Below are 27,664 nucleotides of genomic sequence, written 5' to 3' on the forward strand. Positions count from 1 at the left end.
AAGCATGTATGTGTGTGTATATGTGTGTGTGTGTGTGTGTGTACAGATATACATATAACTTGGGATACTTTCTTTTCATGCCAGCTCAGCAACATGTTTAAAAATGTTTTAGCTGGGCACGGTGGCGCACATCTGTAATCCCAGCACTTTGGGAGGCTGAGATGGGCGAATCACTTGACCCCAGGCATTTGAGACCAGCCTGGGCACGTACACACACACACACACACACACACACACACACACACACAAACATACATATATTTGTTCCAATTTCTCCACACCCTTGCCAAGACTTGTTACTATCTTTTTAATTGTAGCCATCCTTATAGGTATGAAGCCGTATCTCATTGTGATTTTGGAATGTATTTCTCTAAATGTCTAGATGTCTAATGATGTTTAGCATCTTTTCATGTGCTTATTGCTGTTTGTATATCTTTGGAGAAATATCTACTCAAATCCTTTGTCAAGCTTTCATCTAGGTACAGGGTGTTGGGAGACAAAGCAAAGGGCCTATTTAAGGAGAAAGTCTAACAGGAAACCACCCATGTACAGTTGGGATCTTAAAAGGCCATCCCTTCAATGTGAGGATGGACAAGAAATTAACTCAGTGTCCAGAGGGAGCAGCAAGATAACTTCAGTATCTCAATCTCGGCAATGAGTGGAGGGTTAAAAGATCTCCCTTTCAATTTATAACCACACTTATTCTCTCATTTGGGTTGGGTCTGAGTCTATGTAGGCCATAAAGAACACAGTAGATCTGGAAAAGTTCAAGAATTTCTAGAGATGTAAGAGAATTGAAATTCAAAATCCAATGATACATTAAACAGCTAAAAAAAAAATGATTAAAATTGAAGTTATATAAATAACTAAAATGCAGCCCAGGAATCCAGAGTTGAAAATTATCAGTTTAAAAGACACGGAAGATAGAGTCTAAGGATCTAATACATATTTAGAGTTTTAGAAGTAGATGAAATAAAATGGGAAAGACAATATTCCCAATATTTTAAGAGATAATGGCTGATAATTTTCCATTATTGTTGAAAGAGTAGTAATTAGATCTAAGAATCTCAATCAAACCCAAGGATAAATAAAAAGAAAACCTTAGCTAGGCATATCATAATGAAGCTGCTGTATACAAAGACAAAAAAACTTTTAAACTAAAGTAGCTAAATTTAAAAAAAGAATGGCAATCTGCAATTCTGACTGCCAGCATCAACAACAACCATGGAGACCAGTAAGATAGAAGAATGATACTTTCAAATGCACTGAGACAAAAATAACTGCCAACTTAGAATTCTATAACTTGTATAATTATCTTTCAAGAATGAGAAAGAAAAAGATTTCCAGAGAAAAATGGGAGATGTGAGGTGTAAGAAGGAACAATGAGCAAAGATATAAGGCAACTATGTGGGTTGCGAGTAAAGCTAAATTGTTGACTATGTAAAACAACTAGAATGCTTAATTTGTAGGTGGAAAAGTAGCTAACACTAAATAACAAGAAAATACTATAAATTGTGAAGAATGTTATCTGATTTAGAGTTCTGAGGTCTTTGTATTTGTTTAGGAGCAGGATAAAAATACTGTTTAATTTTAGCCTGTATAATAGACTAAGTATGCATGTTAAGACAGCTAGAGATCTACTAAAAGAATACAGCATAACTTCCAAACAAACAGAAGAAAGGGAATGAGAAACACACACAAACAAAGTTAATCAGTTCAAAAGATGGCAATCCAGGAGGCCATCAACCTAGAAGGGGCAAATCATGGTGCATTCATAAAATAAAATATGGTAAAACTTTAAAAGTTAAGGAACAACAGCTACCTATGTCGATATGGAAAACACTCAATGATGAATGGAAGAAGCAAGTCAGAGAAGGAAATCCCATGTGATTCTGTATTCCGTAAGATGCAAAATGAGGCAAGGTAAACAATACTTGGAAAATTTTGAACTTTATAGAATACAGAATGCGGCCGGGCGTGGTGACTTATGCCTATAATCCCAGCACTTTGGGAGGCCGAGGCATGCGGATCACCCAAGGTCGGGAGTCTGAGACCAGCCTGACCAACATGGAGAAATCCCATCTCCACTACAAATACAAAATTAGCCAGGCGTGGTGGCGCATGCCTGTAATCCCAGCTACTCGGGAGGCTGAGGCAGGAGAATCACTTGAATCCAGGAGCAAAGGTTGCAGTAAGCTGAGATCGCACCATTGCTCTCTAGCCTGGGCAACAAGAGTGAAACTCTGTCTCAAAAAAATAAAATAAAATAAAAAATAAATTAAAAAAAGGATACAGAATGCATACACACTTAAAAAAACAAAACAAAACAAAACAGGATAGTGGTTACCTCTGCAGAAGAGGGCAGGGGCTACAAGGGGTCTCTAAAATATCGTAATGTTCTATTTCTTAACCTCAGTGGCTGCGTATGGTTACTTGTTTGATCATGATTTAAAGTCTAGGCCAGGCCCAGTGGCTTACATCTATAATCTCAGAGCTTTGGGAGGCCAAGGCACGAAGATTGCTTGAGGCCCGGAGTCCGAGACCAGCCTGGACAACATAGTGAGACCCTATCCCCACACACAAAAATATTTTTTTAATTAGCCAGGTAGCTTGGTACGGCGGCTCATGCCTGTAATCCCAACACTTTGAGAGGCCGAGGCAGGAAGATTACTTGAGTATAGGAGTTTGAGACCAGACTGGGTAACACAGTGAGACCCCTGTCTCAAAAAAAAAAAAAAAAAAAATTAGCTAGGCATGGTAGTGCAAGCCTGTAATCCTAGCTACTCAGGAGGCTGAGACAGGAGGATTGCTTGAGTCCAAGAGTTCAAGTTTAGAGTGAACTATGATCATGCCACTGCACTCCAGCCTGGGCAACAGAGCAAGGCCCCATCTCTTAAAGAAAACAAATTGTATATGGGTTTTAGTACTGTATGATATTTCACACAAAAAGTTTTAGTGAAACAAAGAAGGAATCTTAGTTCTGGGGGCACGCAGAAGACATTGGTTATGTAAATCTGCAACCTAACTCTTGTGGACTGACCTTTCTCGTACCTTGGGAGACTGGAAACATAAGCGTCAGCTCCCACCTGAGCTCTTGTTCCACAGGCTAGCCGCTAAACCAGCCTGCTAGTAACCAGTGACCTAGTTAACTGAGTTTGGTCTTCTACCTTTCACAAAAGCAACCTAATCACATAAAGGGAAGTTTAAAAATCTCACATTAGCTTCCCAGGGAGGTATGAACATTAGTTCATGATCTGAAATGTGAATAAAAAGGAAAACTGCTCAATATTCATGTCACAATTAAAAGGAATCTTAGACATAATTTCCAAAGCATAAGCTAGTAGAATATTAAATATACCTGTTATAGATCTCTTTAGACATCTCTCTCCCTGAGGAAATTCCCTGAGACCAAAAGAAGGTCAGAGCTTCGAAGAACACAGACATTTCTCCCCTCTGAAACTAAAGTTGCAGGGAGATTAGCTGACAAGCTCTCAATATTGTTTACCCCGAGACTGCTGTGAACAGTGTCAGGCAACATAACTGCCTTTTGTCTCTAAAGGTGACTTACCTGAGAATATCCCTTCAAGCCTGCTCAGTGTTTAGTGCTTCAAACAAAGTGATCTTTGATGCTTTTCAGTTTTTGACTGATGTAGATTACTTGTTGCATCCTTTAAAACCTAAATTTAAAGATTTCTGTCCTACCTGAAACCCTTTCTGGAAACAAGGCAGGTTAAAATACACAATAAAGATCCCCATTTTCCCCACAGAAAGCGGTACCTGTTATAATTAGATTTTGAATAGATGAAGGAAAGGGCAAGGCAAGATAAGGCATGAGATCAGAGCTTTGCATGTTTTCCAACACAGGTCATTAAACTCAGACCTCTGGAAAATTGACTACCCCATGGTTTTTTAGGACTTCTTTGAAGAAAGTCTATAGGAACACAAATCAGTGGAATCTTCCCACTCTACCTACAAAGCTGGCATCACTCATGATGGTGTCTAGATCATTCTACTAATCATTTACGTGGTCTAAATGAACTTGTTGTGTTCAAAGTTCAAATAAGCAGGTCTCTGTGGTTTTTAATATAGCTTTTAAGCTTTCTTTAGTTACAGGTATGATCCTAATTCTAACCCTAGTATATACCAGAGAGGCTAAATTCTATGTTCCCGCTCACTGCTGAGTGTGTGAAAACTCACTAGAAGCTGATATGACCACTCATTCCAAACACAGCCTGGTCCAAGCAGAATTAATCTACAATATCTAGACCGGCTGATAAAAAAAAAAGGGAAGAAATAAGCCTATAGTAACCCAAGAAATAAGCTAATATTTACCTCTGAGACAGAGCTTCGATGTATTTTTGCTCACTTTATCTTCTACTAACATGTGACATCGTCATTATCTTTCTCATTATTACAGATGGAAGGTCAGGAAGTATCAGGTCAGTTGTAAAGGTTACATAGCTAGAAATCAAATGTGTGTCTTAACTGAAATAGGGCAAGTCCTTAGGATGTTTTAGAAGCAACACAAATCACAGGTGGCCTTCCACCTCCAGCACAGTGACCCAGGTAGAATCCAATGAAGTGGATGTAGTAAATACTCCATGTGGATCCACTCATCTCTGCCACATTCCCCTTGCAGTGTGCCTTACTGCTCACTAGAGGCTGGAAAGCTGGACCACAGCTCGGGTTCCACACAATGATGTAGCTTCGGCAGGCACACCCAACCTAGACTTAGAAGGAAAAAGACACCACCATGGCCCAAAGGACATGCTTTGGATGCCTCTATGTTCCTGCTGGCAGACATAGCCATGGAGGTACTTGTTTTTCTGCGTCAGTCCACAGAAAACTGAAATCCCAGCGTCCCATTCCTTGCTTCATAGTGTTGAGAGGCAAGTCAGGGGGCAGCCATTTGGTATCATGACCCACAATGGGGACAATAGACATCCAGGACCCAGCAGACATGAGAGTAGATCCTGCTTCCTCGCCTTCCTTCTGATGGCAGGCCAGTTCCGCGGTATTCCAGTAGGTGCTCCTGGAAGCTCAGCCTAGAGCCTGCTCCTCCAACCCTACCAAAAATTTTGGAAGCCAACTAATGATGCATAATAAATCCCTTGCAGCTTCAACCAGCTACAGTAGACTGACATCTTCAGTTGAACTCTAAGACAATGAATATTCTACTTTCCCATGAAAGGGGCATATTACTAGGCTGGTACCATGAATCTCGTGGGTGTGTACAGAGGATGGACAAGCATATCAGATGGCATTTGTTTCACGCTGAACTCCACAAGGGTGTGGTTGACTCATTCATGTGTTATTTAAGAACTGTTTCCTCAAATCAGGGCTCAACTAGAAATGGAAATGAAAGAAAGAAGGGATTCCCCACAACGTGGGACTGGTTTATTATCAAGTGAGATAATGAACGTGAAAACCCTTTAAATGGTAGAGTGTTTCTCTAAATGTATAGGCACCTTCCTAGAAACAGTGCTACTCAATCTTATCAAAAACAAACAAATGGTATTTTCCTGCCAAATTTTAGATTTAACTCTCTCTATGGGGTGAATAAAGGACCAAATACCTACAAGGAATAAATGTCTCTTGAATTTCACCTCACATTTGAAAACTTGAGTTTTTCCTACTATAATTTAATATCTTTTTAAGCGTATTTTTCTTTACATGTCTTAAATCCTGTAATTGATCATTTGTTTCAACAAACATAGAAAAGTGCTATTTACCACTATATTCTAAGGGCTAGACACATAGTCTGGCACACAGTAAATATTCAACACATTTTTATGACAATAAACAAGATATGCATTATTAATTTGCACTGTAAAACTCATAGCATTTTGTTTTCTTAAGTTTTTATTCTTTTTTCTTTTTTTTAAGAGACAGACACAGTCTCACTCTGTTGCCCAGGCAATCCTCCTGCTTCAGCCCCCCAAGTATCTGGTACTACAGCCATGCACCACCACACCTGGCTCATTTTAAAATTTGTTGTAGAGACATGGTCTCACTATGTTGCTCAGGGTGGTCTCAAACTCCTGGCCTCAAGCAATCCTCTGGCTTTGGCCTCTCAAAGGGCTGGGGTTATAGGCATGAGCCACTGTATCCAACCTTCATAGCATTTTAGACTGGAAAGACCTTGAAGAACTTAAGAATCAATACTAAGACATAACCTGAGACAAAGAAATAGCTGAAAAGTTTCCCTCTTAGGAACTAGAGTAGTATAAAATGATTTTCCCAAAATTAATCTATGTGTCATATAAAAATCCAATATAATCTGACAAAGGAAAGGAGGCACCAGCAGTGACTGTGAAAAAAGTTATAAAGGTCAACTTGAAGAAGAAACATATAAACATGTGAAAATTGGGGAAAAAAAATTTAAAAATAATCACAGCTGGGATAGATTATCCTATCAGATATTAACATGTAATCTAGAACTAACATGGAAACAAAGAATAGAACAGACTAGAAAGTGTACAGTTGAACCCAAGCAGGTACAAGTAGTAAATGAAAAACAGAAAGCAATCCAGGTAAGGGAATGTACAATGAATTTACCAATATGAAATGTTGGGACAACTGAGTAGACATTTGAAAACAAAATTAGAGCCCAACTTTATATTTCTGCTGAAATGCAGTTCAATATTAAAGTTAAATATTTTAAAGCACAAGAAAAATATAGGTAAAATATTAATGTATAGTCCATTATATTTAGCTTTGTTAGTGAGATAGTACTTTCTTTTTTTTTCCAATGACCTCTGAACTTTTTATTGGCCTCCTGCTCCCCAAAGGGCACCCTGCTTCTGCTGGCTTAATGTCTCAGAACTTTGGTGTCATTGGTCAGATACCACTTTGCCATCCACTATCCGGCGGTGGTGGTCTTTTGGATGGTTTGCATGGAGTTGCTGCTGTAAAGGGCATCACCAAGATTGAAGTCCTCGCCATCTTCCAGCAGGCAGTGGTAGGTGGTAATCTCAGCCTCCAGTAGACCTTCATGTTCAGCACAGCCTCGTACTCCTGGGCCTGGTGCTGTCCCTCTGCCAGGGTCGGTGCCAGCTCGGACTCCAGGTGCAGCAGGATCCCGTTGAGCTGCTCCATCTGCAGCGTGTAGTGGGCCTCCACCTCCCTCAGGCTGTTCTCCAAGCTGGCCTTCAGATTTCTCATGAAGTCCAGGTCAATCTCCAAGGACTAGACTGTACATCTCAGATCCATGAGCAGCATCTCAGCAGCTCCAACCTCAGCAGACTGTGTGGTGACCACTGCGGTGCTCTCCTCAGTCTGCTGAGACCAGTACTTGTCCAGCTCCTCTCAGCTCTTCTGAGCCAGCTCGTCATATTGGGCCCAGGTGTCTTCCATGATCTTGGCAAGGTCCTGAGATTTGGGGGCATCCACCTCCACGATCAACCCAGAGCTGACAATCTGAGCTTGTAGGCCTTTTACTTCCTCTTTGTGGTTCTTCTTCAGGAAGAGCAGCTCCTCCTTGAGAGGCCTCGATCTCTGTCTCCAGCTGCAGCCGAGTGACATTGGTGTCATCAATGACCTTGCAGAGCCCATGAATGTCATTCTCCACAGACTGGCGCATGGCCAGCTCTGTCTCATACTTGACTCTAAAGTCATCAGCAGCAAGACGGGCACTGTCAATCTGCAGAACAATGTGGGCATTGTCCACAGCATTTGAGAAGATCTGAGCTCTCAGGTCTTTGATGCTCTTGAAGTCATGGCTCCAGTCTCTGACTTGGGGTGCCTTCTTCTCCAGGTGCTCCTGGATTTTGCTCTCCAGCCTCCGGTTCATGGTCTCTAGGCTCCTCACTCTGACCAGGTAGGAGGTCAGGAGGTCGTTCAGGCTTTGCACGGTCTCCTTCTCGTTCTGGATGCCTCCCATTCCTGCCAGACCCCTGGCTGTCCCCGCGGCCAGGTCTCCGGACCCCATGCCACCCTGGAAGCCGGTGAAGCGGGACACAGCGATTTGGGAACCAGAGCCCCCCGGCATCTGCAGAGATGCTGGCTGTGCTGCTGACTGGCCGGATGCCATAGCTGGGCGCCTGGACAGAGCCCAGGGACCAGCAGTTGGTGGAGAAGGTGGAACAAGTGGTGAAGCTCATGCTGTCCGGGGACGGGGGTGAGGGGAAGCGAGGAGACAGAACTCAGGCTTTGCTGACATGTTAGTGAGACAGTACTTTCTAAGGATGATGTCCAACATGGGGAAGACAGTAAGACTGAGAGATTTGAAGATAAACTTTAGATTTTGTAAATAAAATCACTATGGCACTTTGGGAGGCCAAAGCGGGAGGATTGCTTGAGCCCAGGAGTTTGAGAACCGTGCAGCAAACAAAAAAATCAGCCAGGTATGGTGGCATGTAACTGTAGTCCCAGCTACTCAGGAGGCTAAAGTGAGAGGCTCACTTGAGCCTGGGAGGTCGAGGCTGCAGTGAGCTGTGATTGTGCCACTGCACTTCAGCCTGGGTGAGAGAACAAGACTATCTCAAAAAAAAAAAAAAAAAAAAAAAACCCGTAAATAAAACTAAGAGATAAGCTAGAAAAAATATTCACAACAAAGAGGGTCAATATTCCTAATAGACGCTAAAAATATCTATAAGTGAATAACAAAACTACTGAACTTCTTTGTAGCTAGACCTGTATGTTGACCTCTTTATCCTTCCCAAATTCCACTGAAACGTCTCCCACCCCCAAATTAAAAAAATACGTAGTAGTGCTGAAAAGCTAGAAAAAGCAGCAACAGCAGTCTGGAGCAGAGAGAACTTCCTGGAAGGCACTTCAGAACAAACCAATGATAATCAAGGGAGTTTCTTGTCTGCAGCTCTGCAGCAAAAAATAGAGGACCTACTAAAAAAAAAGCAAGCCTCCAAACACTCTCAGATAAGCCAAGGATTCGAAGCAATAACCAAAATCGGAGAAGGAATGAGTCAAGGGTAATCTGCTAGGGAGTACATTTAAAGACTTAGAAACTACTGAGTGAATTATCTTCCCCCTCCCTGCAGCAGCTACTTCTGGAAATAGCCCCCAGGATAAAGATTTGAGATTTCCAGATGCTTCAACAAGCTATTTGCACACATCATAAGACAGCCTATGCAGCTCCACTACCCCTAGTTTCCCCCTCCCAGGCCTGTCAAGATTTCCTTTCCTTTGAAAAACCACCAGATGCAGATCACATGATAAAAACCCGTCTTCCCTGCCGGGGTACGGGGATTCTCACTTAAGGCGAGCAAACAGGCTCCAGTCATTTCCTCTATGAGTACAAACATGGACAACCATTAATCACCACATGACTGGAGAAAACAGCACAGGAGAAGCAACAGATTCAACAAGCAGAAGTGGTCTCTCAGCAACAGAGAAAGTACGCTCAAGATCCTCACAGTGATTCAATAAAAAAGAGATCAGACTAAAAGCAAACATTTTAGAATGACTAATTGTTGGGAATCAAAACTATCAAAGCCATAATAAAGCAATAGATGGGTTGAAAGGCAGAGCATACTTAACTGGAAATCTGAATTTGGGCTTAAAGTGTAATTTTTCTAGAAAATTACATTCTTTGCAAAGTACAAAGACAAACATGAAAGAAAAATTAGGAGATATTGAAGATAGTTTAATCTGTCCTGGAACTCCTGGATTGAATTAAGATTCCTTTAAAGGAGAAAACAAAGAACCAATGCAGAAAATAAGAGAAATTTCCCTATGCTGAAGCTAGATTTGTATAGTACTTATAAAGAGCCCAAAAAGTGACGAGGAGGACAAATAAAGAATGCCTTTCCAGGCCAGGTATGGTGGCTCACGCCTGTAATCCCAGCACTTTGGGAGGCTGAGGTGGGTGGATCACTTGAGGTCACGAGTTTGAGACCAGCTGGGTCAACATGGCAAAAACCCGTCTCTACTAAAAACACACAAATTAGCCAGGCATAGTGGCCGCGCCTGTAATCCCAGCTACTGGGACATAGAATTGCTTAAACCCAGGAAGCAGAGGTTGCAGTGATCCGAGATCGTGCCTCTTCCAGACATATAGTAGTATCTAGGGAGATATCGCCATAGATCCCTAAAGTTAGTGAAACAATTTCAAAAGCTTCTAGGGAGGGAAAAAGACCATTTAGTTACTTAAAAGGAAAAGAGAACCTGATTCCCACAGAGGAGTGGATTTGAAGCCCAGCGAAAGCTAGTCCTCTGACAAACATTATAGAAGTTACAATTTACCGCAATAGATGCAAGGAACATATTCTCAGCAGGTAACACCAGGAAATATCAGGCTAGAGCTGTCCTGAGAGAAGGGCCTTGTCACCCTGAGTCCTCTCAGATTAGAGTGAGGGCAGGGAGAGATCCCACCAGGACTTGGGAAACTCCAAGGAAGGCCTTAACAATCTTTTATTCCAAACCACATCAACCTGAAGAAACTTCCCTGTAATTATCTTACATGGTTACAAAACTGCCTTTCATAAGCCATTTCTCCTGTATATAACACCGCCATTTCACCTACAATTCATTGCTACACCACCCGTGTACATTTGCATGGGTAGTAGTACAAGACATCATTCACGCAAGACTCTGCTGCAACAAAGTCTGTGGGAATGTACATTCATGAATGGTCAAGGCCTGGTAGATACTGAGACTAACAGGCCTGTTTAGATACTACCAGACCATCAAGTCTCTTATTAACAACACTGAATGCAGCCAGGTACAATGACTCACACCTGTAATCCCAGCACTCTGGGAAGCTGAGGCAGAAGGATTGCTTGAGCCTAGGAATTGGAGACCTGCCCGCGCAACAAAGTGAGACTCCTATCTCTACAAAAAAAAAAAAAAAAAAAAATCCAGGCATGGTGGTGCACACCTGTGGTCCCACCTACACAGGAGGCTGAGGCTGCAGTGAGCCATGTTTGAGCCATAGCATTCCAGCCTAGGTGACAGAGTGACACCCTGTCTAACAACAACAAAAAAAATCAAAAAACAAAAACCACTGGATGTTAGAAGACAATGGAACAATATCCTTAAAGAATTAATTTTTAAAAATTGTCTTGGCTGGGCATGCTGGCTCATACCTGTAATCCCAGCACTTTGGGAGGCCAACACAAGTGTATCACTAGAGCCCAGGAGTTTGAGACTAGACTGGGCAATGTGGCGAGATCCTGTCTCTACAAAAAAAATAGCTGGCCATGGTGGCAAGTGCCTGTGGTCCTAGCTACTCGGGAGGCTGAAGTGGGAGGATAACCTGAGCCTGGGGATGTTGAGGCTGCAGTGAGCCAAGATCATGCCACTGCACTCCATCCTGGGTGGCAGGGTTAGATCCTGTCCTCACCCCTCCAAAAAAAGAACTGAGTAAAAATTAATGAAATTTTGAGATCTACAGTTTTATACTAACCAAATTATTAGTCAAGTATGAAGGTAAAAGAAGATGTTATGGATGTGCAATGATTCAAAAAGTTTACCACTTTCAAACCCTTTCTAAAAGAATTACACAAAAAGGTATCTCCAGCAAAATGAAAAATCAAGAAAGTAAGTGACACAAAAAATAACATGAAAAGTAATATCGTGAACAAACTTAAACTTGTGGTTAAGTCTAAATAGTTGTTCAGTAATACGGGTGGAAATCTTAAGATGACTGCCAAGCAATGATTCCTAAGAAATCATTTTTTAAAAAGTAGTACAGGGATTGTAAAATGGCACACGCCCTTTGAAAAATAGTCTGGCAGTTCTTCAAAGAGTTAAATGGAGAGTCACTATATGATGATAGCAATTCCACTCTTAACTGCATGAAATATATTCAAGAGAAATAAAAATATATATCCACACAAAACCCTCTACATAAATATTCTTAACAGCATTATTAATAATAGTTAAAAGGCAGAAACAACCAAACATCCATAAACAGATGAATAAAATGTGATATTTCTACACAATGGACTATTAGTTGGTTAAAAAAAAGAAATGAAATACTGATACATGCCACAACATGGATAAATCTTGAAAATACTATGCTAAGTGAAAGAAGCCACAAAAAGAAGTCAAAGAAGACCATATATTATAGGACTCCCTTTATAGGAAATGTCCAAAATAGGCATATTTATGGAGACAGACAGTAGATTAGTAGCTGACTAGGGCTGGTGGAGGGAGGATTTGGGAAGAGATGGAGAATATATGTTAGTGGGTATGGGGTTTCTTTTTAGGGTAATGAAAATGTTCTAAAAGTAGTTGTAGTGATGATTGTACAATGCTGTGAATATTCTAAAAGCCACTTAGTTGTATACTTTAAATGGGTGAACTTTACAGTATGTAAATTATATCTCAATAAAGCTGTCATTTTTTTTTTTTTTAATCCAGAGAAAGTTGGCTGACATAAAGTACATGGCCAGGAATATGTAAGGAGGAAAGTGTTGTCCTTTGAATGGAATCATATAATTATATATCTTGATTAATTATCTGGATATTTAGAAAACTATTAGCTTAAAATTTGGGTAAAAAATTTAAAGTAACTCCAAACAAATAGAATTTATAACTTTAAATCACTAGAGGAAAAAATAAGGAAAACTAAGAATTCTAAATAATCACAATAAATATAAATGTGTTAAATTCCTATATTGGAAGACAAGTTCTCAGACTGGGTATAGAAATAAAATCTAACTATATGATACATATAGAAGATGTACTTATAACAAGATGACAAGGAAAGGTAAAAAATAAAAGGGGTGTCTCCTTTGGAGGACATGAAGTGTTTTGGAATTAGAAGTGGCAATTGTACAACATTGTAAATGTAGTAAATGCCACTCAATTGTTCATTTTAAACTGGTTAATTTTATGTTATACAAATCCCACTCAATTAAAAAATAAAGGGACAAGGCCAGGTGCAGTGTCTCACGCCTGTAATTCCAACACTTTGGGAGACCGAGGCAAGTGGATCACCTGAGGTCAGGAGTTCGAGACCAGCCTGGCCAACATGGTAAAACTCTGTTTCTACGAAAAATACAAAAATTAGCTGGGCGTGATGGAGTGCGCGCCTGTAATCCCAGCTACTTGGGAGGCTGAGGCAGAAGAATAACTCGAACCTGGGAGGCAGAGGTTGCAGTGAGCTGAGATCGTGCCACTGCACTCCAGCCTGGGCAACAAGAGTGAAACTCCATCCCCCCCCCACAAAAAATAAAAAATAAAAACATAAAGGGACAAGCTGGACACATTAGTGCTCACCTGCAGTCCCAGCTACTTGGGAGACTGAGGTGGGAGGATTGTCTGAGGTCATTAGTTCAAGGCTGAAGTATACTATGATTTCACCTGTGAACAGCCACTGCACTCCAGCTTGGGCAACACAGCAAGAACTGGTCTCTTAAAAAAGAAATTGGAGAAATGCATGGTGAAAATAAATTACCATGATTAGTTTAAAAAGATAAAGAGGCTGGGCACAGTGGCTCACGCCTGTAATCCCAGCACTTTGGGAGGCTGAGGCAGATGGATCACCTGAGGTCAGGAGTTTCAGACCAGCCTGGCTAACATGGTGAAACCCTATCTCTACTAAAATAAAAATACAAAAATAGTTAGCTGGGTGTGATGGCAGGCAACTGTAATCCTAACTACTAGGGAGGCTGAGGCAGGAGAATCACTTGAATCTTAGAGGCAAAGGTTGCAGTGGGCCAACATTGCGCCAACTGCACTCCAGCCTGGGCGACAGAGTGAGGCTCTGTCTCAAAAAAAAAAAAAAAAAAAAAAAGATAAAGGGACAAGAAAATAAATAAATGCTATAAAAAAAGCTGGTCTGACAGGATTAGAATCAGACAAAATGCAACACATCAAAGGAAACTAAGGCTGATTTTACATACGCACATAGCCACAATATCCCTAGATATGATATTAATAAATCAAATCCAAGAGTAAAAAACATTTAAATTCAATAGTTTATTAAAATCATATAACTAAGTAGAGGATATCCCAAGAGTACAAGAATAATTCAACATTAGGTTTCCTAATACAGTTCACTACATTAGCCAACTGAAATAAACAAAACTCAAATGATCACCTCAATAAAAGGCACTTCCCCACCAAAACAATCCTATCTCCTAGCTCCATTCCCATTCTTACTGCTCAAATCATTCCTAATTAAAAAGGGGACACAGTTAAACTTCCCTTCCTTAACTCAATAAAGAATAACAGACCCTACAGTTAAAACAGTACTATCATTATAATACTGGAAATATCCAATTAAAGTTATGAGCAAGGCAAGGATATCTACATCATCCCAATTATTTGACATTATACTGGCAATCTTAGTCTATGCAATAATGGAAAAAAGTATAAAAAGAAAATGAAAACTACCTATATTCAAAAAGTATGAGAATAACTCAAGATAGCTACACACAAGACAAAAATTTAAAAATTAACAGCTTTCTTATAAATCACAAATGATCAGAAATGAGTGAAATCCAATTCATTTTTGACAAATCTCATTTATCAAAAATTGAAAATACTTAAAACTGAGTAAGAAATGTCTAAGATTAATCTGGAAAAAACTGAGCACTTTAAGAACATAAAATAACCTGAATAAATGAAGAGATACAACATTCCTAGATGGTAAGACTCGATAATAGAAAGTCAACTCCTCAAATTAGTTTATAAATATAGTGAAATCACAATCCAAGTTGAAATGGAATTGAAGAAACACTGATTCTAAAAATCACCTTAAATGTTAGTATAAGTATACAGCGACAGCAAAGAAACAGAAAATCTTGTATGGCTTACCCTATTGAATATTAAAATATATAACACTATAATAATTAAAAGGGCCTGGGAATTCACACAGGAATAGAACAAAATAGGGTTAAGAAATAGTTCTGCATATAAGGAAATAAAATATGATTAATAGTGATGCAATTGGATATCCACTTGGGCAAAAAAGTAAAATTCTTACATTATACACACAAGAAGATCTTCTTAAAATTTAAGATGGTAAATATTTTTATTGTATTTTTTCTGAGATAGGGTCTGGCTCTGTTGCCCAGGCTAGAGTGCAGTGGCAGCACGATCATGGCTCACTGCAACCTCCACCTCCTTGGCTCAAGCCATCCTCCCACCTCAGCCTCCCAAGTAGATGGGACTACAGGCACACGCCACCACGCCCAGCTAATTTTTGTGTTTTTTGTAGACACAAGGTTTCATCATGTTGCCCGCACTAGTCTCAAACTCCTGAGCTCAAGCCATCCACCTGCCTCAGCCTCCCAAAATGCTAGGATTACAGGTGTGAGCCACCACACCCAACCAAAAAAGTAAATATTAAAAAAAAAAAAATTATCCTATATTTTCTTCAAGTATTTGTGTAACCTTGGGGCTGGGGAAGCCCTGTTTAGCTAAGTAATGCCCAGAAGGCTAAAGGAAGATAACAGTTTATCTTCATAAATATTTCATACAAATTAGAATTTCTGACAAAAAAAGTGGCATCAATAGTAATAAAAAGTAACATGTAGCTGGGCATGGTGGCTTAGGCATGTAATCCTAGCATTTTGGGAGGCTGAGGCAGGTGGACTGCTTGAGCCCAGGAGTTCAAGACCAATCTGGGCAACATGGTGAAACCCTGTCTCCACCAAAAATACAAAAAAATTAGCCGGGTGTGGTGGCGTGTGCCTGTAGTCCCAGTTACTTGGGAGGCTGAGGTGGGAGGATCACCTGAGCCCAGGAGGTTGAGGCTGCAGTAAGCAATGATCACACCACTGCACTCCAGACTGGGCAACAGAGTGAGACCCTGTCTCAAAAAACATAAATTAATTAAAAATAGATGTCTAATAAGCATATTTAAAATGTTCAACTTTAATGATCACAGAAATGCAAATAAAAACAATTTGCTCTTTTTCACATGTCCAGGCTCCCCTGAATATTATTTATAGCTGATGTTCTCTCTGACCAGTTGGTGCCCATGCCAAATTGGTTTTAATTATTCCAAATATCTCCTACCCCAAACAAGTTGGCAAATATCTAAAGAAAATTTGAGTATTTGCAGAAACAAATCTTGTTATATGCTGAAACACCATTCGAATGCAAGCTGGTATGAACTTTTTTGTATAACTTGGCAGCAACACCAAAAGCCTTAAAAACATATGTCGAACCACAAAATAATTATTAGAACTAGTAAATTAGGTTGACAAAGTTATAGAATACAAGAGAAAGGATATAGAACTCATTTGGAGGCTGGGCATGGTGGCTGATGCCTGTAATCCCAGCAATTTGGGAGGCCAAGACAGGTGGATCATTTGAGCTCAGGGGTTTGAGACCAGCCTGGGCAACAAGGTTTGAAACCTTGTAATTTTTTTGTATAAATTTTTTACATAAAATAAGAGAAATAAAAACTCAATTGGAGTTCTATAATCTGGCACTGAACAATCCAAACATGAACTTAAGAAAATACTTCCAATTGCAATAGCATCAAAAAGAATAAAATACTTAGAAATAAATTGAACAAAAGAAGCGCAAGACATGTATACTGAAAATTACAAAATATTGTTGAAAGAAATTAGAGAAGACCTAAATAGATATAAAGATATCCCATGTTCATAAATTATAAGACTTGATTTTGTTATGATGGCAGTACTCACCAAATTGGTCTATAGATTCAACAGAATCCAGACTGAAATCCCAGCCACCAGGTTTTCAGTAGTTTGTTTTGGCACTGTAGGACAAGCTGATCCTAAAATTAATTTGGAAATGCAAGGGGCCCAGAATAGCCAAAACAACTTGGAAAAAGAACCAAGTTGGAGGACTCACATTTTGAATTTCAAAACTTACCACAAAGTTACAGTAATCAATACAGCATGGTACTGGCATAAGAGTAGAGATGTGCAACAATCAAATATAACTGAGAATCCAGAAACAAACCATCATATTTATGATCATTTGATTTTCAACAAGAGTGTCAAGATAATTCAATGGGAGTAAAACAGTCTTTTAATAAATGGTGCTGGGACAATTGATATCCATATGTGAAAGATTGAGGTTAAACCCTTCCCTCACATCATAGACAAAAATGAACTCAAAATGAATCGTAGACCTAAATATAAGACCTACAACTTTTAGAAGAAAATAGAGAATATCTTTGTGACCTTGAATTAGTCAAAGTCTTCTCAGATATGACATCAAAAGCACAAATGACAAAAGAAAAACTATAAAAATTGGACTTTTTCAAAATTAAGAACCTTTGCACTTCTAAGGACATCTTCAAGAAAAGTGAAAAGATAACAGACAGAATGGGAGAAAAATATTTTCAAATCATATATCTGACAAGGGATTTATCCCAGAATGTGTAAAGAACTTGTACAACTCAACAATAGAAGACAAATTAATCCATTTTTAAAATGGACAAAAGCTTTCTGAAGAAAATGTACAAATGACCATTAAGCACATGAAGATTGCTCAATATTGTTAGTCATTATGAAAATGCAAACCAAATCCACAATGAGATACGATCTCACATTCACTAGGATGGCCAGAATCAAAGAAAATAAGCCTTGACGAGAAAGTGAAGAATTAGAACCCTCAAGTTGCAGCAGGGATCGTAAAGCAGTACAGTCCCTTTGGAAACAGTCTAGCAGTGCTTTAATTTTTTTTTTTTTTTCCTGAGGCAGGATCTTACTCTGTCTCCCAGGCTAGAGTGTAGTGGCACAATCTCAGCTCACTGCAGCTTTAACTTTCCTGGCTCAAGTGCTCCTCTCACTTCAGCCTCCTGAGTAGCTGGGACTACAGGCACACACCACCATGCCCAGCTAATTTTTTGTATTTTTTGTAGAAATGGGGTTTCACCATGTTGCCTAGGCTGGTCTCTAACTCCTGGGCTCAAGCATTCTGCCTGCCTTGACCTCCCAAAGTGCTGGGATTACAGGCGTGAGCCACCACACTGAGCCACTTCAATATTAAACATAAAGATATGACATTACCCAGTAACTCCATTCCTTGCTAAATGCTCAAGAGGACTGAAAACATATGTACACATAAAAGCTTGTACATGACCTAGCCAGAGTGGGTCATGACTGTAATCCAGTACTGTGCAAGGCCAAGGTGGGAGGATCACTTTAGGCCAGGAGTTCAAGACCCTGTCTCTACAAAAAATTAAACAATTAGCCAGGCAGGGTGGCTCACACCTGTAGTCCTAGCTACTTGGAGGCTGAGGGGGAGAATTGCTCAAGCCCAGGAGTTTGTAGTTACAATGAGTTATAATGATGCCACTGCACTCCAGGCTGGCAACAGAGTGAGATCCTGTCTCTAAAAAAAAAACAAAAAAAAAACTGTTAATTAAAAAAAAGAAAACTTGGGCCAGGTGCAGGGTGGCTCTTGCCTGTAATCCCAGCACTTTGGGAGGCTGAGGCAGGTGGATCACCTGAGGTCAGGAGTTCCAGATCAGCCTGGCCAACCTGTGAAATCCAGTCTCTACTAAAAAAATACAAAAATTAGCCAGGCGTGCTGGCAGGCATCTGTAATCCCAGCTACTCAGGAGGCTGAGGCAGGACAATCATCTAAACTGGAGAGATGGAGGTTGCAGTGAGTCGAGATTGCGCTACTTCACCCCAGCCTGGGCAACAAAGTGAGACTGTGAGAAAGAAAAGAAAAGAAAAGAAAAGAAAAGAAAAGAAAAGCTTGTACATGAAAGTTCACAGCAGCATTATTCATAATAGGCAATATGAACATCCCATGTTCATAGGTTATAAGACTTCATTTTGTTATGATGGCAGTACTCACCAAATTGATCTATAGATTCAACAGAATCCAGACTGAAATCCCAGCTGCCTGGTTTCTGTTTGTTTTAGCAGTATACGAATTTGGCATCAATTATAAGCTGCACCCTGATTCAGATATTAAAACATGAACACGAAGTACCTATGACAACTCCATCAACTGATAAGTAAACAAAATAATGTATACATCAGTGAAATATCTGCCAATTAAAAAAAAATGAAGTACTGATACATACTACAACATGGATGACCCTAAAAAACATGATGCTAAGTGAATGAAGTCAGACCAAAAGGGCCACATAGGATCCCACTTATGTGAAATGTCCAGAATGGGCAAATTCCTAAAGATAGAAAGTTAACTTGGTTGTCACCAAAGGTTGAGGGAAGGGAGGAATGGGGAGTGACTGCTAATAAGGATGAAGTTGTTTTTGAGGGGTGAAAACGTTCTTTAATAAGAGTAGTGACAGTAGGAAGACATTTTTTAAAATTTTTAAAAGAGAAAATATTTGGCTGGGCATGGTGGTGCACACCTATAATCCCATCACTTTGGGAGGCCTACATGGGTGGATCACTTGAGGCCAGGAGTTCAAAACCAGTCTGGCCAACATGGCGAAACCCCATCTCTACTAAAAATACAAAAATTAGCTGGGCGTGGTGGTGCGCATCTGTAATTCCAGCACTTTGGGAGGCCGAGGTGGGTGGATCACTTGAGGTCAGGAGTTTGAGACCAGCCTAGCCAACATGGTGAAACCCCATCTCTACTAAAAATTCAGAAAAAAAAAAAATTAGCCAGGTGTGGTGGCTTATAATCCCAGCTACTCAGGACACTGATGCAGGTAAACTGCTTGAACCTGGGAGGCGGAAGTTGCAGTGAGCTGAGACTGTGCCACCGCCCTCCAGCCTGGGTGAAAGAGTGAGACCCCATCTCAGGGGGAAAAAAAAAATTCTAAATTAAGACAGTGGTGATAGCTATACAACTCTGTGAATATCCTAAAAACCCCTGAGTTGCAGACTTTAAAAAGGTCAATTTTATATGTAATTATATCTCAATAAAGCTATTTTTCAAAAACACAAATGCCAAAACTCACAGAACGCTACACTAAACAATGTGGATTTACTGTATACCTAATAATCTTTTTTGTTTGTTTGTTTTGGGATGTAGTCTCACTCTGTCACGCAGGCTGGAGTGCAGTAGTGCGATCTCAGCTCAATGCAACCTCTGCCTCCCAGGTTCAAGTGATTCTCCTGCCTCAGCCTCCAGAGTGGCTGGCATTACAGGTGTCCGCCACTACGCCTGGCTGATTTTTCTATTTTCAGTAGAAATGGGGTTTCGTTATGTTGGCCAGACTGGTCTTGAACTCCTGACCTCAGGTGATCCTCCCGCCTCAGCCTTCCAAAGTGCTGGGATTACAGGTGTGAACCACCTTGCCCGGCCAATAAACTTATCTTTAAAGAAGATTCATATACCCTCTCATCAATTCTAAGTAATCATCCTCAGAAAACACTAAAGAACATCCAGAAAGATTTAGCTTCAAAGATGTTTAAAAGGAGGAAATAAACATACGTTGAACAGTAGGAGCCTGAATATTTACGGAATACTATGTGGCCATTATGAATGTCATGAGAAATTAATCACTGATGAAAACGCTAATATATCAGGTCTCAGCAGGAAAGCAGGCACATTCAGATTGGGTAATCTGAGTAGGGTTTAATAAGGATGTTGTTTATACAGCAGGGTGCAGGAAAACCGCAGGCTATAGGGCAGTACTTGGCAATTAGAAGCGGGGGTGAGCGAATAGTTATCGAAGTCAGGGAAAAGAGCAGTGTGCAGAGAGCTGCTAGGTAGCCTGTCTTCTGTGCAGGGACACAGACAACCAGCAGAGACCCAGCAGGGAGGAACCCTGGGGAATGAAGGTCCAGAACCTGCTCTCCTCTCACCCGAGAGCCTCGTGTTGATGATACCAGTAGATACAGCCAGTGGGACATCAGAGGGCAGGGAGGCCCTTATGAAGTCCATACAGGAGCACGGTGGAGAGGGAATCTGAAGGACAAATGGAAGGTATCCAGCACAGATGGTCACAGCAGGAAACAGAGTAGTTTACAAGAGACTACGCTTTAAAAAATATTACAGATGATACGTAACTTAAATTCTGGAACAATTGTGAGGCCAAGGTGGGTGGATCACTTGAGGCCAGGAGTTCGAGGCCAGCCTGGCTAACTTGGTGAAACGCTGTCTCTACGAAAAATACAAAAATTGGCCGGGCGTGGTGGCGTGCACACGTATAATCCCAGCTACTCAGGAGGCTGATAAAATTAATAAATAAAAGTTTTTTCTACAAATGTCGGGTATTGCTTTCAAGAAATGGAAACCATGTTCACTATTTTTTAAAGGAATTCAACAGGGCAATAGAATAATTAAAATTCCAACTCTCAGTAAACCCTATTTATCCTTCCCAACTAAGTTTGCTCATAACAGTAAATAAATAAAAGGTGACTTAACATTATTACATGGATACTATAATTCATTTTGAAGTCATCAATAACAGGAAGGGCACAATTTACTCAGCTTCTTACAAACCACTTTCATTCTTCAAGTACTTGTAATAGTGATGAGATCACAGCATCCTACAATTCACAGGTCAAGTACTGGATTGCTTCTAGCTTGTTATAAAACTTTAAAACAAAGGAAACTACCACGGTTTGGTTTCCACATGATGTTACATTGGCTTCTCTGCCAAGATATTATAGCAGCAGGGATGAGTATTCAAGCATCTTCCAGTTCATGGTAGACCAACTTTGAATTCACTCCTGATCAACATAGCCCAGCCCCCAGACAAGTACATGAGGAGAGGGAGCTGTGGAAGGTCAAGTCCAGGGAGCTAGAAGGTTTGACGGTTTCTGGCTGCAACCTCTGCCTCCTGGGTTCAAGCAATTCTGGTGCTTCAGCCTCCCAAGTAGCTGGGATTATAGGCGTGTACCACCGTGCCTGCCTCATTTTTGTCTGGCATTTGCTGGAGTTAAAATATACCAAACGAAAAGGCTGGAAGCAAAACAGCAAAAACTGGAAGCTGAAGAGAAGGCAATGAGACAGGAGATAACTGAAGAGTAATCCAGGGTATTTTGCTAAGCATTTCATGCACAGCTGTGTGGTTCGGGTCCTGACAACTTTATGAGATACTTTCCAATTGAAAGAATGGCTCACACTGTACATGGTGAAGAGCAGAACCAGAAACTGAACACAGGTCAAATGCATTCAACCACAGTGAGCTGTACTGCCTTCCCGAATTTGTAATGTAAAAGTCAGTCTGAGTGAACTGCAGCTGAGAAGAAAAGACAGTTATCCAAAAATGTGTCCAAGGATACACTCCCAACCTATACCTTTAACTTAAAAGAATGTGATTTTTTTTTTTTTTTTTTTTTTGAGACAGGGTCTCACAATGTCACTGAGGTTGGAATGCAGTGGCGCAAACCCAGCTCACTGCAACGTCAACCTCCTGGGCTTAAGTGATCCTTCTGCCTCAGCCTCCTGAGTAGCTGCGACTACAGATGCCTAACACCATGCATTCAGTAGAGATGAGGTTTCACCATGTTGGCTGGGCTGGTCTCAAACTCCTGGGCTTAGGCAATCTGCTGGCCTCAGCCTCCCAAAGTGCTGAGACTACAGGTGTGAACTACCATGCCCGATCAACAATGTGTAAATGTTTATTTTTTATAAACTTTTAAAAGAGCCATTATTTTATTTTGGTTGGGTGAGGTGGCTCACACCTGTAATCCCAGCACTTTGGGAGGCTGAGGTGGGTGGATCACTTAAGGTCAGGAATTGGAGACCAGCCCAGCCAACATGGCGAAACCCTGTCTCTATGGAAAATACAAAAATGAGGCAGGCATGGTGGTGCACGCCTATAATCCCAGCTACTTGGGAGGCTGAGGCACCAGAATTGCTTGAACCCAGGGGGCAGAGGTTGCAGTGAGCTGGGATTGCGCCACTGCAATTCCAGCCTGAGTGACATTATGAGACCCACTGCACTCCAGCCTGGCAACTGAACCAGACTCTGTCTCCAAAAAAAAAAAAAAAATTGTATTTTGTTTACTAAAAATAGCTTTGTAAAACGGGGGAGGAGTCTCCTAAAGCTTACGTAAATTTCCCTTACTTGAGAGAACACACCAGGTGCCTAGTACACTGGGAGAAAACACACTCAAATGAAGGCACATCATTGTGATATTTTAGATCTCTGGGAAAAAGAAGGTTCAACACATTTCCAGAAGTCAGGGGGTAGAGGGAGATAAATAATTGAAGTAAAAATTTTTACAGCCAGGTGCAGTGGCCCATGCCTACAATCCCAGCACTTTGGGAGGCCGAGGCAGGCAGATCACTTGAGTTCAGGAGTTCGAGACCAGCCTGGGCAATATGGCGAAACTCTGTCTCCACCAAAAATACACAAAAAATCAGCCGGACATGGTGGCCCATGCCCGTGGTCACAGCTACTTGGGAGGCCGAGGTGGGAGGATCACTTGAGCCCAGGAGGGGTAGGTTGCAGTAAACTGTGATCACACCACTGCACTCTAGCCTGGTGACAAAGTAAGACACCATCTCAAACAAAACAAAACAAAGCAAAACTAGATCAGAATAGCTAAAGGACAATAAAAGAATACATTTTAAATCCTGAAAAAAAACATTTTCAATCTAACACTCTTTACCCAGTTGAACTAAGAATTGTGTATAGAATCAAGATATTCTGAAAGGTGCAAATTTCCATTTCCACATGCATGCTTTCTTAGAAAACCACAAGAGGCTTTGTGTGCCCCCAGTGGAAGCAAGGCAAGACAGAGGACACTGGACATGGGAAGCAGAGGATCCAACCCAGGAAAGAAAGGAAGAGAATCTCCAGGGTGATGGTGCAGGAGAGCCCACTCGGCCAGCTGTGCGCAGGCCACCAGGCCAGAGGCTCCCAGAGAGGCCGGTCATGAGGGTGATTCTGACAGAATACCCGAAGTCTTTCAGCTTCTTGATAGGAGACTTAAATAACTAGGGTTAAATTAGTGACTGAATAGCTGGAGAAATATGAAACGAAAAAAGAGAATTACTAACACTAGGGCAAAAAAGAAATTGGGCAGGAAAGGAAAAGCATTCATAGTCTACTCAGTGGGTCAGTTGTAAGTGGCATGTACAGTGTCATAGGTCAACACTGGCTGCTGATCTAACCCAAATCACCTGAAGACTACACAGCTGCCCCCTGACTTTACAATGAGGTTACGTCCTGATAAACCCACCCTAGTGGAAAGTATCCAAAGTCAAAAATCCATTTAATACCCCAGCCTACCAAACATCATAGCTGAGCCTAGCCTACCTTAAACGTGCTCAGAACACTTAGGTTAGCTTACAGCTGGCAGAATCACCCGGCAGCACAGCACGCTGGAGAGGATGGGTGGTTTGCACTGGTGATGGCGTGGGTGACTGAGAGCTGACCAGCATCATGAAAAAATATCTACCGCGTATCACTAGCACGGGAAAAGAACAAAATTCAAAATTCAAAGTATGATATCTACTGAATGCATACTGCTTTTACAACATCTGTAAAGCTGAAAAATCCTAAGTTGAACCATCATAAGTGGGGACCTATACTGGGAGACAAGAAGAGGGTATGTATAATTGGAGGCGGGGAAGAGGGCATCCCAGCTAAAGCCTCACCTTTCAGAGTAGAAAGGCAACGGATAATGTCTACCACTGGGTGGGTGAGGGAACACCAAAAAACAGCATGATAAACATGTTGTTTAGAGCTCTAAGAGATGAAGATAGTCAGAGAAACATACATTTCTGCCTGTAGGACCGAATCTTTAAAATATGGGCATAATGTGGAGCACAGTGGTTCATGCCTATAATCCCAGCACCTTAGGAGGCCAAGGTGGGAGGATTGCTTGAGCCTAGGAATTTCAGACCAGCCTGGGCAACACAGAGAGACCCTGTCCTTAGAAAAAAAAATAAAAATTATCCAACTGTGGTGGTGCATGCCTGTGGTTTCAGCTACTCAGGAGGCTAAGATGGGAAGATCGCTTGAGCCGGAGAGGTCAAGGTGGCATGACGGTGCCAACTGCACCCCAGGCTGAGAGAGCAAAACCTTGTCTCAAAACAAAGCAAACAAACAAAAAAGGTGCATAATTATCTCTGTCAAAAATAAAAACTATAGTAGTAATAAGGGTGATTTTGCTTACATGTTTTCCCATCTTTTTCAAACAACTTAAATGAAATCTAAAAGGATACATGCTAACATGTTAACAGTGACTATTTCTAGTAATGGGATTGTGGGCCATTTACATTTCTTTCACTTTTGTATTTCCTGAAAAGTGCAGTACACAGAGCATATTGATCATAAATCAGAAAAAAAAAAAAAGGCGTTATGCTTCATGCCTGGCCCAAATCCACCCCAAGGTAGAAGGCCCATCTCCCTCATTTTAGCTTTTGTTTGTGCTACTGAAGCACAGGAGCCTGCCAACTCCTCCATTTGCACAGCAAATATTTGTTGAACTCCTAAAAGCCAGGCCCTGCAAGGCGATTCTAATACCTTCGGCTTTTGAGTCTCCTGAAGTCCTCAATACCCGCGGAGGCAACCAGCTGGGAGAGGAGCTAAGCCAACACTTCTCATACCTTACGTGCACTATGACCACTAGGAGCTTCACAGAGCAGGTCCGGGTGGGATCTGAGACTGGGGGAGCAAGCAAGCTACTTGAGGTACACAGGATTTACTTCAGGTTTCTCAAAGGAACTGGCCAGGTCTTCAGTCACTTCTGCACCGTGATGGCGTGCCCATTCTCTAACTCCCACATAAGCTCGATTTGAATTCCCAAATATTTAACAAAAGTCTATGAGAGATGGCAGAAGGGCACTGCTGAGGCAGCTGGAAGCTGTCTCAACTGTTCGCAGTTATTAGCGGGGCCCTGCAGAAAGGCAGGCCTGGGTTTGAATCCATGCTTCACCATCCACTGGTGTGATTTACGTCCCCTCTCTAGGCCTTCACAGGGGAGGGTGGTCGTGTGGATGACACGAGGGTATGAGGACATCTGAAGGGCTTGACAAGACTCTGGTACACGAAGAAGACTCAAACAGTGACCACCTCTAGCTGCTGACAGGGCTCCAGTCCTTTCTCAGCCATGAAGGACTGGCTGGGACTTCTGGGGAGATCACGTGAGTTTCCAGCCTCTATGCCCTCCAATGGAGAGAAGAACGCCCATGCCCTGCCTCCTTCCCAGGAATGTTCTGAGCCTACACCAGGATGTGCACAGCACCTTGCAAAAGACCTCTTTGGTCCTAAAATAGGTTGCGGCACTCGGATTTTATTCAGGAAAATTTTCCTGACTCACCTCAATGTTACTACCGGGAAGATAAATTAGGATAAGAAAGAAGCCCTTTCCTCTTCCCCTGATCTTAGGAAAGCTTTATTTTCAGGGAGGAAGCCATCCACGTGGAGATCAGGTGAGAAAGGCACCAGGTGTCTCTGACACTCAACACAAACTCAATAGCCACTAACCCAAGTATCCTGCTCCCAGGATCCGCTGCCGCACCGAGAGGGCCCACCAAGCTGCATTTCTCCCACAGCAAGACATCCTGAGGATCACAACCCTTTCTTCCCAGGAGAGCCAGAGTTTGTTGGACCTTGTTTAGAGAGTCTTGCACTTTGGGAAGAAGGCGAGGCTGAGCAAAACCGTTCCCTAAAGCCCGCGGGAAGATCTGAGCAGGCTCCATCCCGAGAAGCACGGCGGAAGCACGCGCCGGGGTCCAGCTGAGCCCCCCGCCACCCCCGGCCCGTTCGCACTCACGATCTCGGCCACGATGAGGAGGCCGGGCAGGGTGCGGAGGAACTCCCGGTCGTAGGCGAAGCTGCTGCTGCTGGTGGAGAAGTTCTCTGCGAAGGAGCTGGCGGTGGTGGTGACCGTGTGCGAGCGGGCGCGCTGCGGATCCTCCATCGTCGAGCCACTGCCGGGCTGGCGCGTCCCCGGGGACCCCCGGCGGGTCTGCGGCTGGACGCGCGGCCCTGCGCCCCTGGGACACAGGCGCGGGGGAGGGGAGCGCGGCCGGCGCGGGGCAGAGGGTGCGAGGGGGAGCCCGCCGGGGGCTGTCCAGGCGCGGCGCGTGTCCCTCGAGTGCGCGGCGCCCCTAGCGCCTCGGTGCGCGGGCTCCCGAGCTGCGCAGGGGCCCTAGAGGAAGAGGAGAGCGAGCGAGGGGAGGCTGCCGGGCAGCCGGGGAAGGCGGTGGAGGCCCGGAGGAGGGGAGGGGGCGTGGAGAGGGGCGGGCGGGAGGCGGGCAGGAGAGGGACCGCCCCGCGGAGGCGCAGCGGACGCCCGGCCTCTTCACCTGTTGCCCGACTCCCAGCGGCCGAGAAGGCGCCGCGTCGCACCCGGGTGGCTGGGTTGGCAGCCCGGCCGGCGGCGCGGAGGAGAGGGCGCAGGGGTCCTCCTGGCCGTCTTCCGCTCCCCTCCCGGCTTTTGCCTCTGTCAGGCCCCGCCTGGCCCGGGCCTGCGGCTGCCAGTGACCTGTTTCCTTCCACCTGGGCGGGTCGGGGGCTGCGGGCATTGGGGCCCCTTAAGGAAACCCAGGCCTCCAGGAACCCCGCCGCTCCAGGACACGGCGCGGAGGGAGTGATTGAGCGACGACCGAGGCAGGGGTGATGTGGTACCGCGAATGCTGGGGAAACGGCAGGAATGATGACCCGGCCGGACCTTAGACCCGAGATCGATGAGAGGCCGCCAGCACGGCCCGGGAGACGGCCCGCGCTTCTGCCCCTCCTGCTGCGGCCTCCGCCAGAACCCGGTGTTATTTCCTGCCCCTCCTGTCGGGAACAATTTGAGGAACCAACTTAATCGCTTGGCTTTGAGGGCGCGACGCTTCCAGGCGCTCTCCTCGGCTGTGTCCCGCGGACCCGTGGAGCCTGGGTGACGGCGCCTGGGCCGGAGGAGGGGAGATGTTTGCG

The 27,664-nt window shown here is 42.8% G+C and overlaps 1 protein-coding gene and 1 pseudogene across 3 annotated transcripts in view; both read right to left on the reverse strand.

Annotated features, from left to right (window-relative positions):
* CMTM8 (CKLF like MARVEL transmembrane domain containing 8) overlaps window positions 1–26,953 on the reverse strand; it is a 129,914-nt gene extending 102,961 nt beyond the window's left edge. For 2 of the 3 annotated variants that reach the window (XM_045387073.2, XM_005545549.4), the window contains exon 1: window positions 26,514–26,953. In XM_045387073.2, coding sequence (XP_045243008.1) covers window positions 26,514–26,660 — 147 coding nt within the window. In that variant the 5' untranslated portion in view covers window positions 26,661–26,953. Of the gene's footprint in view, window positions 1–2,920; window positions 4,726–26,513 lie in introns of those variants that run through there. The other variant, XM_074030848.1, reaches the window with a different exon arrangement.
* Window positions 6,736–8,190, reverse strand: LOC102125922 (keratin, type I cytoskeletal 18 pseudogene; annotated as a pseudogene).
* Window positions 26,954–27,664: the final 711 nt, after the last annotated feature.

This window comes from Macaca fascicularis, chromosome 2, assembly GCF_037993035.2.
Source record: "Macaca fascicularis isolate 582-1 chromosome 2, T2T-MFA8v1.1".
In the NCBI taxonomy this organism is placed as follows: Eukaryota; Metazoa; Chordata; class Mammalia; order Primates; family Cercopithecidae; genus Macaca; species Macaca fascicularis.